This window comes from Protopterus annectens, chromosome 1.part2 (genome assembly GCF_019279795.1).
Source record: "Protopterus annectens isolate FY-2018-M chromosome 1.part2, PAN1.0, whole genome shotgun sequence".
Lineage (NCBI taxonomy): Eukaryota > Metazoa > Chordata > Ceratodontiformes > Protopteridae > Protopterus > Protopterus annectens.
In genome coordinates, this window is record NC_056727.1 from 28,344,315 (window position 1) to 28,360,238 (window position 15,924).

Genomic DNA, 15,924 nt, shown 5'->3' on the forward strand with positions numbered 1-15,924 from the left:
CATTTTGTCCTTATATTATGGTATCATTCTGGGCGAAGGCAGGATGCTACTCAGGGCTAGGTTCATACCTGCCTGGGCCACATGATCCAAGAGCTCTTCCATGTCTCTTTTCATGTAGTCCAGGGAGGTATGTCTCAAGTCATTCACTCCAACATGGACAATGACAGTCATATTTGTACTTTTTGTGGAGTGACTTGAGTGCATGAGTTATGTGGTGGATCCTGACACCCGACAGGCAGCTCACTGTTATTTTCTCCTTGTTCAGCCTGGTGAGTGGGACATCAGTGTGCCTGACTATAGAGTCACCTATGACTAAAGTATTAGGTACGTTGTCTTGCCTTAGGGGCTGTTTCTGGGTGGCATACTGGCGTTGTGAGCTATGTGACACTTTGGTTGTGACTGGGGTTTGTTTGCATTTCAGCTTTGAAGGTCCTTGTTGCTTGTGCAGGTTACAGTTAAGGGCCTCCGCATATGTGGATTTAGTGTTGCTATGTGTGGGTGTGGGTGTTGGTGTGAGTTTAGAAGGGCAACGTGTTGCTTGAGGAGTAGTGCGGGTGTTAACCTTCTCCTCTTGACTGTCTAGCACAATCATGGGTGGAAAGAGCTTTGCTTCCAGTTTGGCTATATTAGTGCATCTCTCACAGGTTGTAGTGTTGGGTGGTAGGAAGAGAGGGTTGTCTGTCTACATGAGGAAATTGCTGCATTGCCCCAGTATGCCCAGATTCACCAGGTGGACAGGAGAAATCAACAGAAGCTGACCCTTGGACATGCCTGGTTTGGTGCTTTTTTTTGAAAAGTACAGGAGCTGTTTTCCCTTACCTTAGCAAGGTACTTTGCAAATACAGGCTGTTTAGTGCCTATGATTAATTTCTCCTTATTAATAAGGAGAGTTGAGTGCTTGTATCAGCTTAAGGCTTCTTAGTGCTTTCCAGCAGGTATTAGAGCAAGTGCTAGTCACAGGGATGCTTAAAGGTAAGATGGAAAAAAAATGGCGTATAGGTAACTTAAGTTTTAACCGTCTAAAAAGTTAAGTTTTAGTGGAGAGTCACTATTTAAAAATAAAGCAAAATAGATTGAAAGGGGATGATCACTTTTGTATTCCGGTACTATGGAATACAATAGAATGGCCAATACATTTAAATAGTTGAAGGGGGGGGGGTGATTTCACAAAATAATAATTTAGTGCTTACTCACACAAGCCAGTGAAGGCAGAGAGGAAATGCGATATATGGTCAAATTAACATAAGAGACAGGCAACTAGAAAGACAGTGGTATTTAAGAACATGACAGTGACAGGGTGGGGAAAATTTCTGTCTGACTCACAAGAGACAGAGCTGTGGGGTCTTTCGAAGTTTTTATATGCAGTTAAAAGCAGAACACAAGCAAAACACAAGGTAAAGAAAACAAATCACAGCACTCAAAATATAAAAAGGCAATAAACTAATACAAAATACAACAAATAAAAAGCAAACCAAGCTTTCCCTCACAGCAAAGTGTAGCAGAGTCTGGGAGAGCCTTTCCAATAAAGCTCTGAAATGTTTTATTTTACCCTTTAAGTAGAAGGTTTAGTTCCTAGCTCCACCCCCTCAGTTCACAAATGATTAATCTTAAGTGACCTCTTCTGTCTTATGTATGAGTCCTTAATTGATCAGTTCTAATTTTTGCCTGACTCACAAGAGACAGAGCTGTGGGGTCTTTTGAAGTTTTAATATGCAGTTAAAAGCAACAGAATAATACACAAGGTAAAGGAAACAAATCACAGCACTCAAAATATAAAAAGGCAATAAACTAATACAAAATGCAACAAATAAAAAGCAAACCAACATTTCCCTCAGAGCAAAGTGTAGCCTTTCCAATAAAGCCAAATACCAAAGGTCAGATGTCTAGAAATCTACAATGCTTAGGGCTCCTTCCTTGCATGCTGCGCATCTTCCCTTAGCTCAGGAAGATGTGCTTTTATAAGAGGGACATATATCATGAAAGACCTTGGAACATTCTTGTCATTAAGTACGCTAAGCAGACTTCTCCTGAGTGTGGTGTGTTTGACAGTATTCTTCATCTAAAGAAATGAGCAGATAAATATCCTCAATTGGCAACCTTCCTTTTTCTAAAAAAAAAAAAAAAAAAAGTGTTTGCAAATTTGCTTACATTCAATGGCAGTTGTTGACCTCAAAGCAATGGGTGGGGGGGGGGGGGGGGGCTAGTGATACTAACTAGAATGAAGTGGGGCTCTGTTACAGCAGGTCAGTGACTATCACTTGTTGATCCAACAACAAATGCAGTCATTCATTTTCATCCACAGACTACCTTGGTATGTGCCTACTCATTTATAACTAGTTACTGATTATACACTTTTCACATGCCAAACTGTAATCAACAAAGCCAGTCTTAGGGGACATGGAGCCCTAGACAAAGGTCTCTCTGCCCACCCATTGCACCCTAGTCACCCACAACACTTCCCTTGTGTTCCTCCCATATTTTCCTCTAATTCAGACCCTACACAATTTGGGGTAGATTACTTTTATTCTTCCTCTTTCACATCTTATTTTGTAGCTTTCTCCCGTCCCAAATTTTTTTAAAACACCTCAACAAACCATAATTCTTCTGAAATAAATTTGAAGAACGCAACTTAATTAAATTGGGGATATGGGACCTGCTGAGTTCTAGATACTCTGAGGTGCATCATGGAGCTTTTTTATTACTTTTTGATTTAAGGATGGCCTGAAAAAAATCATGAGTGATGTAAACAATTCAGTCTTATTTTATCTTTCACAAGAAAAATAAGTGGACTGAAAGTGTAATATTCAAAGCTAATAAAACATTAGCTCCCCAATAAATTGTGAAAACAAATGAAGGACATTTAAATCCTACCTGGGAATAGTGCCTGTTTTACTGCCCCTGCAATGAGAGATAGTTATATTCTGGTATAAGACTGATATGAAAATAGAAGTACAAATGGTGAGAATCATATATTATACAGATAAGGATCCTGGAAAAGAACCAAAGCACATGGATAAAACCCACACAGAGACAGAGAGTACATACAGAGTCCATACACAAGTAATTGCAGCCAAAAACTCAACCAGAGAACCAAGTGCTGTTAAGCAGAGATGCTACTCAGTGTGATAGTCTGCCAATGATCAGTTACTACCACATACAACCTGCCCAGGTCGCCACAGACAGACACTTACTGAGTACAATGCAGATATTTATGTGTGATGCAAATCGAAACAAATTATGACCAACTTGTTACTTTTAGCTACACTGTAAGCCCTCTCCTACATACTTTCAGAGTATTTCACTACAAATGCAATATTCATCACTAGGAACAGCAGCTGATTGTTTCATGCAGTAGACCGGTAAGGCATTGACAGACTCATACTTCTGTCATTAATCAGAGCCCGTGATAGGTTATTAACAAATGAGTAAGTCTAATACTGTATTGTTTTAAAAACAACTTGGCAAGTGGACCAAGATGTCTGTTTTTGTTTGTTTTTATTGCAGATTTAAAAGCAATAGCTGACTTTCTGAAATTAAGTAAGCATAATTTCATTTCTGTTTGTAACTGAGGTGAAGCAGCCCCGCAGCCAATACCAAAATCCACCCTGCTTATATCTATCAGGATGTTTTTGTGGTGGGAAAATTTCCTACAAGAAAGGCAATTCTTGTGTTTTTTTTTTTTTTTTTTGTATAATAGATAGAAACAATACTAGGTCCTGTCAAATTTGTCGTTGATGTACACCAAAAACCTTAAGGAGCAGGTGAAAAATCACTGAAATTGTTTCTAGAAAATTAATGCATTAAACGTTTGTGATATGAGACTGCGGTGACTGATCTCTTTTAGCAGACATATCCCACAGGGGGGGAAACAAAATGGTCCTGAAAAAGGCATACAAGGAACACCACCATGTCTGCTCTTTTCTGTGCTCTTAGTCTGATGTCTGTGCTAAGGACTTTCACTGCTTTCGCACCCCCAGTGCATTTTTAATCTGTCCCTCTAGTACATCCTCTCAGGATGCAATTATTGGCCAGGATTTAGTCATGTTGGTTTTGTATCATACATAAGGATTCAGGCAAGAAAGAAGAACCTAGGATCATTATCTCTGAAGTTGAGGGAGGTATACAAAAGATATAGATGAGGGAGGACACTGGCAGATTTTTGGTGGAAGTTTGCCTCCAGTTTCTACACACATTAAAGTGATTCTCCACTTGCTTGGGTACTTTATGTCAATTCCTCTTTACTACTCTTTCTGAGTTTAAACCAAATACCTTTTCTTCAGACTACTCACAAAGAAATTTCTTTTGGGATACAATTTCAGAAAAGAAGGACTATTTTAAATGGGAGGTTAGGGAAGTGTCAGAATTCCAGAAGAGATATTATGAATTACTGTGTATGGATTTACGTAAACTAGTATCCATTCTCCAAGTTTTAAAAGTTTTGGATAATGCATTTATTTTTGCCCGTCTCTCTGTTTCCCAACTCCCTGCCCGTAAGAAACTTGACATCTATTACAGGGTGTTTGACATACATAAAATCATTTACAGAAACAATGGTGTAGACCCTACTGTTATATCTATGGATGTGTACAGAGCTTCTAAGGCCTCTAGTTTTTCCAGCAATGCCCCAGAGGCAAAGCTAGTCATTCTGTTGATAGATTTAGAAAGAACGGCTATATATCCTCCACTCAATGAATTGCTATACTCACTGCTTTTGCTAGCATGCAGCAAACTGTGGCTTCACTTTCTTACTCTGACACCGGATCTTCCCTTTTAGAAATGTTAAACTCTGCTTCGCGGGTACTATACATAGTATTGAGTTTGCTTATGAGTCAGTGGATGCTATGTCCAGGGCTGCTACTACTGGTACAGTAATATATAGAAATAATAGATATGTTTACAGAATTGCTGTGAAGACTTTTTCAACTACTTAATGACTCTCTTGTGAGAAACCTTTTGTTTGGCAATTCTTCAGCAGAAGTGTTAAATAAACCTAAAAAAAGGCTTAAATGGATTCAAGGAGTCAGACAACTCTTTTTGTCTCCTGTTCCTATATATTAAAGGCATTACATTTAATCTTAGGGTCCTTTTTTCACAAGTCTTTTAAAGCCCCCCAATGAAATGCAGTTTGGAATTAATATACGAAGAAATGACAGGAAGATTCAAAATAAAAAGGAGATGGATCCAATGACCACATTTTAAAAGAAAACCTGGCTACTGTCCCTGTCTCCTCTACGTTACCTCTGCTCATTCTGGTCATTCTTCCCAAATTGCAGGTGATCTATCACACTGCCTTCAATTCTAAATCCATCTATGCCCCAAATTCTGTCAGATGCACTGCTTCAGGGTGTAACAGACTCATTGCCTTCATCCCAAACTGACAAGGTTTTTATTCCACAATTATTCTGGTTCTCAGAAAGAAATGCATTTGGAGACTGGTTTTGACCTTTTAAAGCTAAATACTTTCTTTAGTTTCCAAGACTCAAGATGCTCACTTTATAAACTCTTTTCCTCTTTGGTTTCCTAATGCTTTTCTAGTAAACGTGGATTTAAAAGATTTCTGTTTAAACAGCCCAGAAAATGTATGGGTGTTTCATAAGATTCTCTACCATGGAATCAATTACAACTTTGCCTGTTAACCTTTACACTGTTTCAAGAGGATTCACAAAGTGCTTGGCCCCAGTCATAGCTTTTGCAGACTTCAGGGTGTCCATATATATTCCTGTATTTGGATGATTGTGTTGTTTCATCTCTACAAATACAAAACACTTTAGCTGCTCTTTAGTTCTATAGAAATCTTTTTTTTTTTTGTAGACAAGGATTCAAGCTAAATATAAAAGCAAAAATATTTTCTTAAACCCTTCTTACAAGTTATTTTTTTCAGGATGCCTGCTAAATAACTCCCTATCCATTGCTTTTCTAAATTCAGGCAAAGTGTCTTATTATCAATCTCACATTCTAAATATGGCCCATCAGAGCATGTTTACTACAAGAAAGTTTCTCAGAATTCTGGATTTCATGGCTTCCTCCATCCTAATGGTTTCATTTCCCAGACTACATATGAGGAAAATCCAACTGTATTTCAAATCAGTTTGTATTCATTATCTTCAGTCCTTGTCTTACCAGGCTGCAGTACTCAATTTCATCAAGAAGGAACTTCTCTTGTAGGCCAGTCAGGCCTTGTTAAATCTGATACGCCCATGTTCACCCCTCTTCCTGCTCATTTAGTTATGGCAGACTCTTCAGACATTGCATGGTGGCAGAGTCCCAAGGCATTAATGTTCAAGACATCTGGGAACCACATTTCAGATGCAAGCATATAAATCTCAATGAGATGGCGGCTGTATTTAAAGCTATCAAAGTCTTTAGTCAGTGTTGGATTCCTGAACCCCCTTTAGTGACAACAGACAGCATCATAATGGTGCAGTACACAAACAAGGAAAAACAAAGTCATACCCCCCATGCAGACCAGCCATGATTGCCTAGGAATGACAAAAAAAGCAGCCTCACTCTGCAAGCCACATACACTCGATTAGAGCAGAACACAATAGCAAACACTTTCAGCAGATTCAGGATTGACACTTGTATGTTGATGCTAGACCCAAAGGTCATTCAGGATATGGTCAATCTGTGAGGAAATCCCCAAGTAGATCTGTCTGCCACTTTTCTCAACAGAAGTTTAAACCAGTTCATTTCCATGACACCTTGAAAAACGGCTTGGAAAATGGATGCATTTTCTTTCCCACAGATGGGAATACTCCTCTATGCCTTACCATCCTCCTTTCCTTTGACACCCAAAGATCTTTTAATGATTGAGATGGACTTGCCAAAGATGCTTGTAGTAACTCTCTTTTGGCAAAGGCAACACTGATTCTCCCTTCTCCTGCATCTAACCAAGGATAATTACCTAAAACTTCCTAATGGACTGAATCTTCTCACACAAGACAACGGATCCTTAATCCGCTCCAACATTCAAAATCTCCACTTAACAGTTTGGATGATAGAATGTATATCCCATTTATGCCCCTTTTTCTAAGGAGATGCAGCAAGTGTCAAAACCTGATGCTAGCAAATCATACTTAGAAAACTGAAAAACATTATCCACCTGGAATTTCAAAAAAAAGAAAACAGCCAACATTCATAGATTCATCGGTTCATAGGTGTTTACTAGGCTAACAGCCACAAGGGCCATTTTAAGCCTAGCCATGCATCCCAAATCTCTGACAAGTTCAGATACATTTAATAAGTGTAAGCAGGTACTTGGGAGATGAAACATTTACAAGGTAGGGTCTGGCAGATGAACTAACACAACCTACTCTGATCCAATGGATATTGTTAACCCTTAATATACTTGAAAAGAAATTTATGCAACCTTCACCCCTGGGAAATCTGTACCAAACTCACATAGACTTAAGGACTTAAGGACATAAAACCACCTAGTGCCACAAATTAATACTCATTAACTCCTATGTGGTTTGGAAAGTTGCACCTTTTACTACTTACACATATCCATGATTTTTCATAGCATTTTCTGAAAATCAACTCAAAAAGCATAAGATAATCAATGCTTTTTTATAGCATGAAATCCTAGATTAGCAATCCTAGTGTCATTTTATTAATAAATCTTTGCTTTTTCTAATCCTGCCTTTTATAAGATGGTAAGTCACTTAGTTAAAAAGTCAGGCCAAAGAAAAGTCTTGACCTCGTAAAGAGCTATGAGTTTTAACTGGAAGAACACAAAAAGGAGCTATAGGCTTGAATAAGATAAAGGTACTTCCAAAGACAAACAAATGCATCCTCTGTGGGACCTGAAGCACACCAGGCTGCCTGCTGAACAACATTTAACATGCGCTGGTGGGCCCATCCGTACTAATATTCAGCCTGAGCTTATTCACTGGCTTTGTCCCTGAGAATTGGCACACAGCAGTTCTGATGTTTATTTATAAGGAGAGATCCAATGTTGACTCTGGAAACTGAAAAATTATCAGCCCGACAACTTCATGTACAGGACCATGGAATGGATCATATTAAACCTGATAAATTACGATACAAGAAAAATCGTATAAGGCTTGACCCCCAGCAGTTTGTCTGGCTTGACCACCAGCACTTTGGCTTTGTTAAGGGTAGACCCTTTCTAATGAATTAGTAATTTTTTGAGAGGTAACACAACTGTGGACTGAGATAATTCTGTTCATACAGTATACCTTGACCTTGCCAAATCATTTGATATGATACCACACGTTAACATTATCAAAAAAACAAATGTTCCCCAAACTTGATTTCTATGTAGTTATATGGATCACTAATTGGCTGAAGGACAAAGCACATACTGTGAGGTTGGCAGATGTGGCACTTGGGAGCAGGAAAGTTATCAGTACGGTATCACAGGATTCAGTGCTAAAACCTTTACTATTATGTATATACTTCTGTCATATTTAAATCAATATCAGGAACTCTGGTTTACCCTGTTTACTAACGACTGTAAATTGGGTGTTATACCTGAATCCCCTTCTGATACGCAGAGGACACAAGGTGAACTAACACGTTAGTAGATGGTGCACTTACAAGTAGGTTAAAACTAAATGCTAAAAAATGCAATATTGTTGCATTTGGCAAATAAACCCTCCACCGGACTAAAGTTATAGAAAACACCCCAATACAAAACAAAGATGTTGTGAGAGATCTTGGAACATATGTAGATAATGCCCTCTCATTTGAGGTTCATGTTGCAGCAGTATTAAAAAATACTTCTATCTGGGCCAGCTGATCACAAAGAGTATTTCCTCTAAGTCCAAAGAGGTTTCAACACCTCTGTATTGTGTACTGATCAGGCCCATCACTGAATACAATACCTGCTTTGGGATGTATCTTACTAAACATATCAGGCAGTTAGAGAGACTCCAAAAAGGTCCTGACAAAAATATTATGAGTCTAAAGGACCTGAGTTATCAAGAGAGGCTGGAGTCCTTGTCCCTGTATATGGTGTCTAAAGACTCCATAGGGGCAATCCGTGCCTTACCTTTATGGCCATTTGGAATCTGGCAGCCCAAACCTTCTTATTTTTCCACAAAGCAAATAGACCAGTGAACACTAGAAGCAGAAGTCTGGACCTTCTTCAGAAAATAAACAAAGTAACAGTGGATGGATAGACTTGTTATTCATAGTCTATCCCTTCTCTGAAATAACTACCTCTTCAGATCAAGCAATATAACACATTATCTTCCTTTAAGAAGGAATTAGACAATTAGATAGGCATTCATAAATTCACAGCAAACATGAATGCCCTATCACTCCTTGAAAATGGAGGTAAGGTCTAAAGGTGAGTACTAGAAAGGCATAAATGGTCATATAGCCCAGATGGTCTGTACACTCTATGACTGTAAAACAGAAAAAGAGCTGTCCCAAGCAGGGAAAATAAGGGCATCATGGGGATCTGGCCATCAAAATCCACACATGGGGATTGCTTTATGATCTAATCTCTTATTCCTCATTCCCAGTCAGTCTCCATTGCAGAGTTCAATTAGTAGGCATGCAATGGGAACATGAGGCATATTGCCTGGCCTCAGCAGCTCATCCATGTCCACCACCCTATCCTACCTTTTGACAATGCCTTTCCAATTGCAATGGCCCCAGGTTCTGACAGACAGACATGCACGCACACACACACACACACACACACACACACACACACACACACACACACACACACACACACACACACACACACACACACACACACACACACACACACACACACACACACACGCACACACACAGATTCACAGTAATACACAAACACACACACACACACACACACACACACACACACACACACACACACACACACAGATTCAAAGTCATACAGAAATGCACAAACACAAACACCCACTCCCCACACACATATACAGATTCACAGTCATATACACACACTTACAAGCATTCATGTTGCTACAGACAAGCTCAAGCTCATCTCCACACAGATATAGACACACACCCATGGCTCTAATGTACCTGCCTATACTACAATTACACTGACAAGAATGAAGGGGAGGGCCCTGTAGAAAGAAAGCTTTGACTGTTTACCCCTAGGGAAAAGTTAAACACGTTAGACCAGTTATATAAATCATACTGTTCAGTTAAATGGGAGCTACTACCATTTCCAGACAGAGTACTTGTCTAATTTTCATAAGCCACTCCTCTGGACAGCTGCATTAGTGTGGGCTTTCCCACATACCTCTCAACCTCTTAGAGCACGAAATCTGGACAAAGCCATAAAAAATGGAGGCAATTTTTTAAATATTGCTCTTACAAACTTAGTACATAGAACAACAGGTTTTGCGTTAGCATTAATTTTCTGAAGGGTATAAAGTCTGAAATTGAAATGTCTGTCAATATTTTCTGACTTCCAGCTTCAATGATTTGTCAATGACTTTCTAGAAAATGACAACTTTATGAAAAACGGACAAAAATTATGAGGCAAAAATCCATACAGTTGAGAATTATACTTCTCCATATTATGACCATCATAAGGAGATGACAATAGGGTAAGATTAGTATGTAAATTGGAATGACTTACCACAATGCATAAATATTCTGATTTATGGTTTCTGCATTGGTTTAAGGCTTTCTGAATCCCAGGATATGTCACATATAACACTGACCATATTGCTTTCGTAACAAAGTGTCTGTGGCCCTATGTAACTACTAGTATTCGTCTGCCTGAGTACTGTTAATGTCATACTACTGTATGCATCCAAATTAGTAGGTACATCAACAGGTAAAGGTTGTCTGGCACACCCCATGCGGTTAGAGTAACTGGTGCCATTTCTGAAAGTAAACAAGTTGTCAGTGGTGTACCAATGGGTTCAGTTTGGGTCCCTCTCCTATTTGGTATTTATTATTCAGTCCTTCATGCCAGTCCTCCTGGACTATGGTTAACTAAGTTTGCAGATGACTGTAAATCAGGTATTGTTATTCAGTCTTCAACTGACTCACAGTTACTCAACACTGCTTAGAACATATTAACAATTGGTGCAAGACAATGCTCTCAAATTAAATGCAAAATTGTATCATACATTTCTTTGATAAAGAAAACACTTTCATGTACAATATAGGAAATGCACCCCTCCAATCTGACACTGTAGATAGTGATCTGGGTGCTCTTGTTGCTAATTCCATATCATTTCAACATCATCTCTCCACAGTAGCTCAGAAAGCCTTTTATCTGTCCCATCTAATTTCCAAAGGCATTTACTAGATTCAAAGAAGTCTTAATTTACCTATAGTCATATATTATCATATCCAGTCTAGAATATAATGCATCTTTTGTCATGTATTTAGCTAAACATATCACACAATCTGAGAGACATTAGCAAGTCATAACTAAAAAGATCAGTAGCCTCAAAAATCATAGTTATCAGGAGAGACTGGCAGCCCTTTTTTTGTACTCAGTCTCTTACAAACTCATCCTTGGAGATCTATGTCTAGGCTTTTATGCCATGAACGACACAACCTTATGTCATCTCCTATTTCTTTGCAAAACTAATGGTACATCAAGCACTCACTTAAAGGAACTAAACTTTCTTCATAACTAAGACACTGTATGATACATTCCTAACCAAACGTATCCCCCACCTCTGGAACAAACTTCCACATGTCAAGCAGAGTAGCACCCTTGGTACCTTCAAAGTAAACCTAGTTTATAGGATGGGCAGCCTCAAATTCTCTCCCAGTCTATCTTGTCTTGCCCTCTTTGAGGCTAAAGAAAAAATTTGAATAGGCTTTTTGGCTAGGCATGAAATGGTCTGCAGCCTGCTTGCCTAGTACTTACCTATGAACCTATCAAATATGCATGACTACATTTTAAAACTGCTTTTATACTATAGCTAGCTAGATAGATAGATATACAGATAGATAACATATATATTTAAGGAAAACAAAAAAAAGAGAAATGTAGAAAGCAGTCCTGTTTTTTTATGGCTGAAAAAAACCTTTCTTCCACTCTGTTATGATTTTAAATTACTTCTTGAGTTAGAATGCAAAAACATACAGGTAGTTTTTCTCTGTGAAAATCAAAAAGGCAATGTAATCTATGTTATATGCTAAATGCCAGTGAAAGGATAGTGCACCTTTAGTGTTTGTAGTGCATTATATTCTGTTTTCCTTTCTTCTAACAGAACATTGAAAGTGCAGAACAAAAACTATTTTTCTAAACATTTAGTTACTATCGTCACAAAACTATGCTGCCTAACCTGCTTCTAAACATAATAGGCTTTATTTATCTCTTTTCTATACCAAAATATCCAGCAAATGTATCAGAATGAAAATTTCAAACTTTACCTAACCATAAAATATACTTGTGATTTGCCACTTTACCCATTACCAAATAAAAGCTGTCCCAACTTGACCAAAAATCTCCTGTCCTGTTATTGAAACATTCCACATTCTGGAGATGTAATGAAAATAAAACTGCTTTGCACACTGGCACATAATCAGATAATTGCCATTCCTGTTGAAATCAAGGCTTACAATATTCACCCAACAATTTCAAAATTGCCATCAAAATGAATGCCTGCATGTTACAGTATGTCAACAAATTCTTGATTGTTCCAAACTGTTTGGATTTACCCACCTTTTCTAGGATCTGTAACTATTTATATCTATCTAGACAGATAAATATAGATACAGATATATAGATATAGACATAGATGGGAAACTGACATTATATTGACAGCAATTATTGATCCAGACCTGACTGAAAGCTGAACATGATAAAAACAACCTACACTGATCCAGAAAGGAAAGAAAAACAAATACAGCAGAATAATCCCCATACAACCCTGCTATATGAGAGAGAGAGAGAGAGAGAGAGAGAGAGAGATAAATAGATACATATATATATATATATATATATATATATATATATATATATATATATATAAAAAATGTACCTCTTCAAATAATCCCACAAATGTTATAAATGTCAGTGCACTCCTTCCAGTGTCTCCATTATAGCAGAAGTGATTTATTTCAAAATAAATGGCAAGCAGTACAAAAGGTCTGAAAACAGGTGTTACCTGATCTGCCGTCCCTTTGAAAGTCGACATGGTACCATTCCCCATCATTGACCTTCTTTGGAAGCGCTTTGATTTTAATGGTGCCTGATCCCATTTCCAACAAGAGATAAAGATGGCCATCTAGCATCTCTATGGCAAAAAAGTCTACTTTTACAACCTGCGGATTTTTGGCATCTTTTTGTTGTCTTGGTTTTCCATGACTAAACAGAATTAACCCGTTTGGCTCAGTAGTGCGGAAGTCGAATGATATTGATCCAGTTTTCTTGGCAGTCCATCTTGGCAAGGCAATAAACGACTCTGGGGTTTCAAACGTGATTGGATCCAGTGTTGCAACGTTTTCACATTTAAATGCAACAATACCATGGATCTTCATTTTGGGATCTCCTAGTTTGGCAAGTTTGGATAATTCAAGTCGGACATCATTATTTTTGTAGATAACCTGTTTACGCATATGGGAGAAAAAGAAAAGAAAAATCAGTCCTGCTACTATGTCAGAAAATCAGTTGATTTAGATATTGACATTTCTTAAAATTAAGTGATTGTAAGATTTGTTGATTATACTGTCAGCCTGACATTGTTCGTATATTTTTGTTAATGAACTTTTTTAACAGATAATCACAATTATAATCTTATTAAAAGTCAAAAGTTATACTTCATATGACTCAAGCATCTGAAACAGTTGATTATAATCCAATATTTCACAACCTTCTTTGTTTTGGATTTATATATAGACAGATATACAAATACAGATATGTGTGTGTGTGTGTATATATATATATATATATATATATATATATATATATATATATATATATATACACACACACACACACATATATATGTAAAAATCAAAAACAAAAGAGGATGAACCAAACCACAGCACGCAGCAAATGAAAAAGAATTCCATTTAATGGTAAGCTCATTCACAGCACATCAAGCTGCTTCATCAGACACACAAGAAATGCAATATCGTACTTTTAAACTAAAAACAACCAATAAAATCGAGTAATAAGTGTAGTCCTTGTTTAAAGACATATACAAAAGCATATCTATAATCAGTTTAAAATGATCTTCTAGACAGTAAACATTCAAAAACATAAACATATTACATACAGATGTGAACAATTTAAAAAATAATAGAACAGTAATAAAAACAGTAGTCATCTGGGCAGTCCCCTATCCTGTAAAACTGGCTTTATAGAAACGTTATCATTAATACCTCTGCCCATGTTAACTCTCATCCTTATAATCCATTTTAGCTCTGATGTCTCTGTTTTATTTCTGATGTCTCCCCCTTTTTCATTCTTGGATATTATTCCATCACCATGAACTTGAATGTGTTTATGATCATGTATAGCTACATGTTTGGCTAAAGCATTAGATTCAGCACCCCTGGATATATCATACAGACGTTCTGTCATGCGGTCTTTTAATGTACAATTTGTTTTCCCTATGTAGAATGAATAGCATCTACTACAGTAAGCAGAATAGACAAGGTCAGTTGTATTGCAGTCTGCTGTTAACTTGAATTCCCATACTTTACCAGTGTCTGGGTGGGTGAACTTACTACTGGTGTCTAAATGTCCACAGTAATTATATTTTTCACATGGGAAAGTAACCCTTCTGCCACTATCAGTCCTATTTATAAAAGCATCCCTTGGCCCACATAGTAGCCTTTTCAAAGATTTCTTATTTTTGTATGTATAGCTAGGTCTGTCTCCTACTACATCCCTCACTTTATCATCTGTACATAATATATCCCAGTATTTCACAAAAATATCCTGCAGTAACCTTATATTACTGGAATAAGTGATGGGTATATGCATACATTTCTTACTTTTGTTTCCCTCACTATTATTGACAGTAATATCTGAGAAGTAGGGTCTACCCCTTTCCCCTCTATATTCAGGTATTTGGAAAGGTATACCAGTAACTTCCCTCTCATTATAACCTCTGTCCATGAACTTGTCTTTAAGATTGTCAACTTCATCCTTAAACATCTGATCATCTGCCACTAGTCTTAAGGTTCTTAGGCCTTGGCCTTTGATAACATTCTTAAAAATGTGGCCTGGATGCATACTTTGCCTGTGGAGGCATGAGCTCCTATAGCATTCTTTCCTGTGGATCTGTGTATCGAACCCCCTTACACTATCCCTTGTTATTCTTACATCTACAAAATCATTGATGTTGTAAGAACTACTGTTAGTAAATTTAAGGAATTCAGTGCTGTTGTTTTTAGTTTCATGAAACTGCTTCAGGGATGCTCATTACCTTCCCACAGCAAAAACAAATATCGACAAAACGCCAATAAAAATTAACTGTCCTGTCCTCTCATGCAGATGCAGGTGGTTCTTTTCCCATGCAGCCGTGACAATGTTGGCATAGCTATTGGCACAAGAAATTCGCATAGCTACGCCATCTATCTGCCTGTACAAGTTGTGCTCAAACAAAAATATATTATTTTCTAAAATTAATTCAGCAAATAAAGAAAGCAACTCTATAAAACCGGAATCATATGATGCATCATCTAGTAAATATTTTGTAAACATTTCCAGGCCAATACTGTTACGTATTCTAGTAAAAAGCAACTGCACGTCTAGAGTAACCATTAAACAGCCATCACTAATCTGTTTGCTGTTAGTAAATGTGTATAAATCAGTTAAAAATTATTTGGTGTCCTTGAGGATATATGTATTCCTACCCAAAACTGTTTTAAGATGCTTTTCAACAAAGATACTCAATGGCTCAGTACACCACTCTCTGCCTGCCACAACTGGTCTCATGGGGAGTAGTGTAGGATGTTTATGAACCTTTGGTAGTCCTTGTATGATTGGTATTACAGGTTCATTAA

At 37.6% G+C, this 15,924-nt stretch overlaps 1 protein-coding gene across 14 annotated transcripts in view; it reads right to left on the reverse strand.

Moving 5' to 3' along the window:
* The window catches only part of NRXN1 (neurexin 1), a 4,168,553-nt gene that overhangs the window by 2,367,743 nt on the left and 1,784,886 nt on the right, over positions 1 to 15,924 (reverse strand). For all 14 annotated transcript variants that reach the window (XM_044054788.1, XM_044054802.1, XM_044054867.1 and 11 more), the window contains one exon: positions 13,074 to 13,512. In XM_044054788.1, coding sequence (XP_043910723.1) covers positions 13,074 to 13,512 — 439 coding nt within the window. The remainder of the gene's footprint in view (positions 1 to 13,073; positions 13,513 to 15,924) is intronic.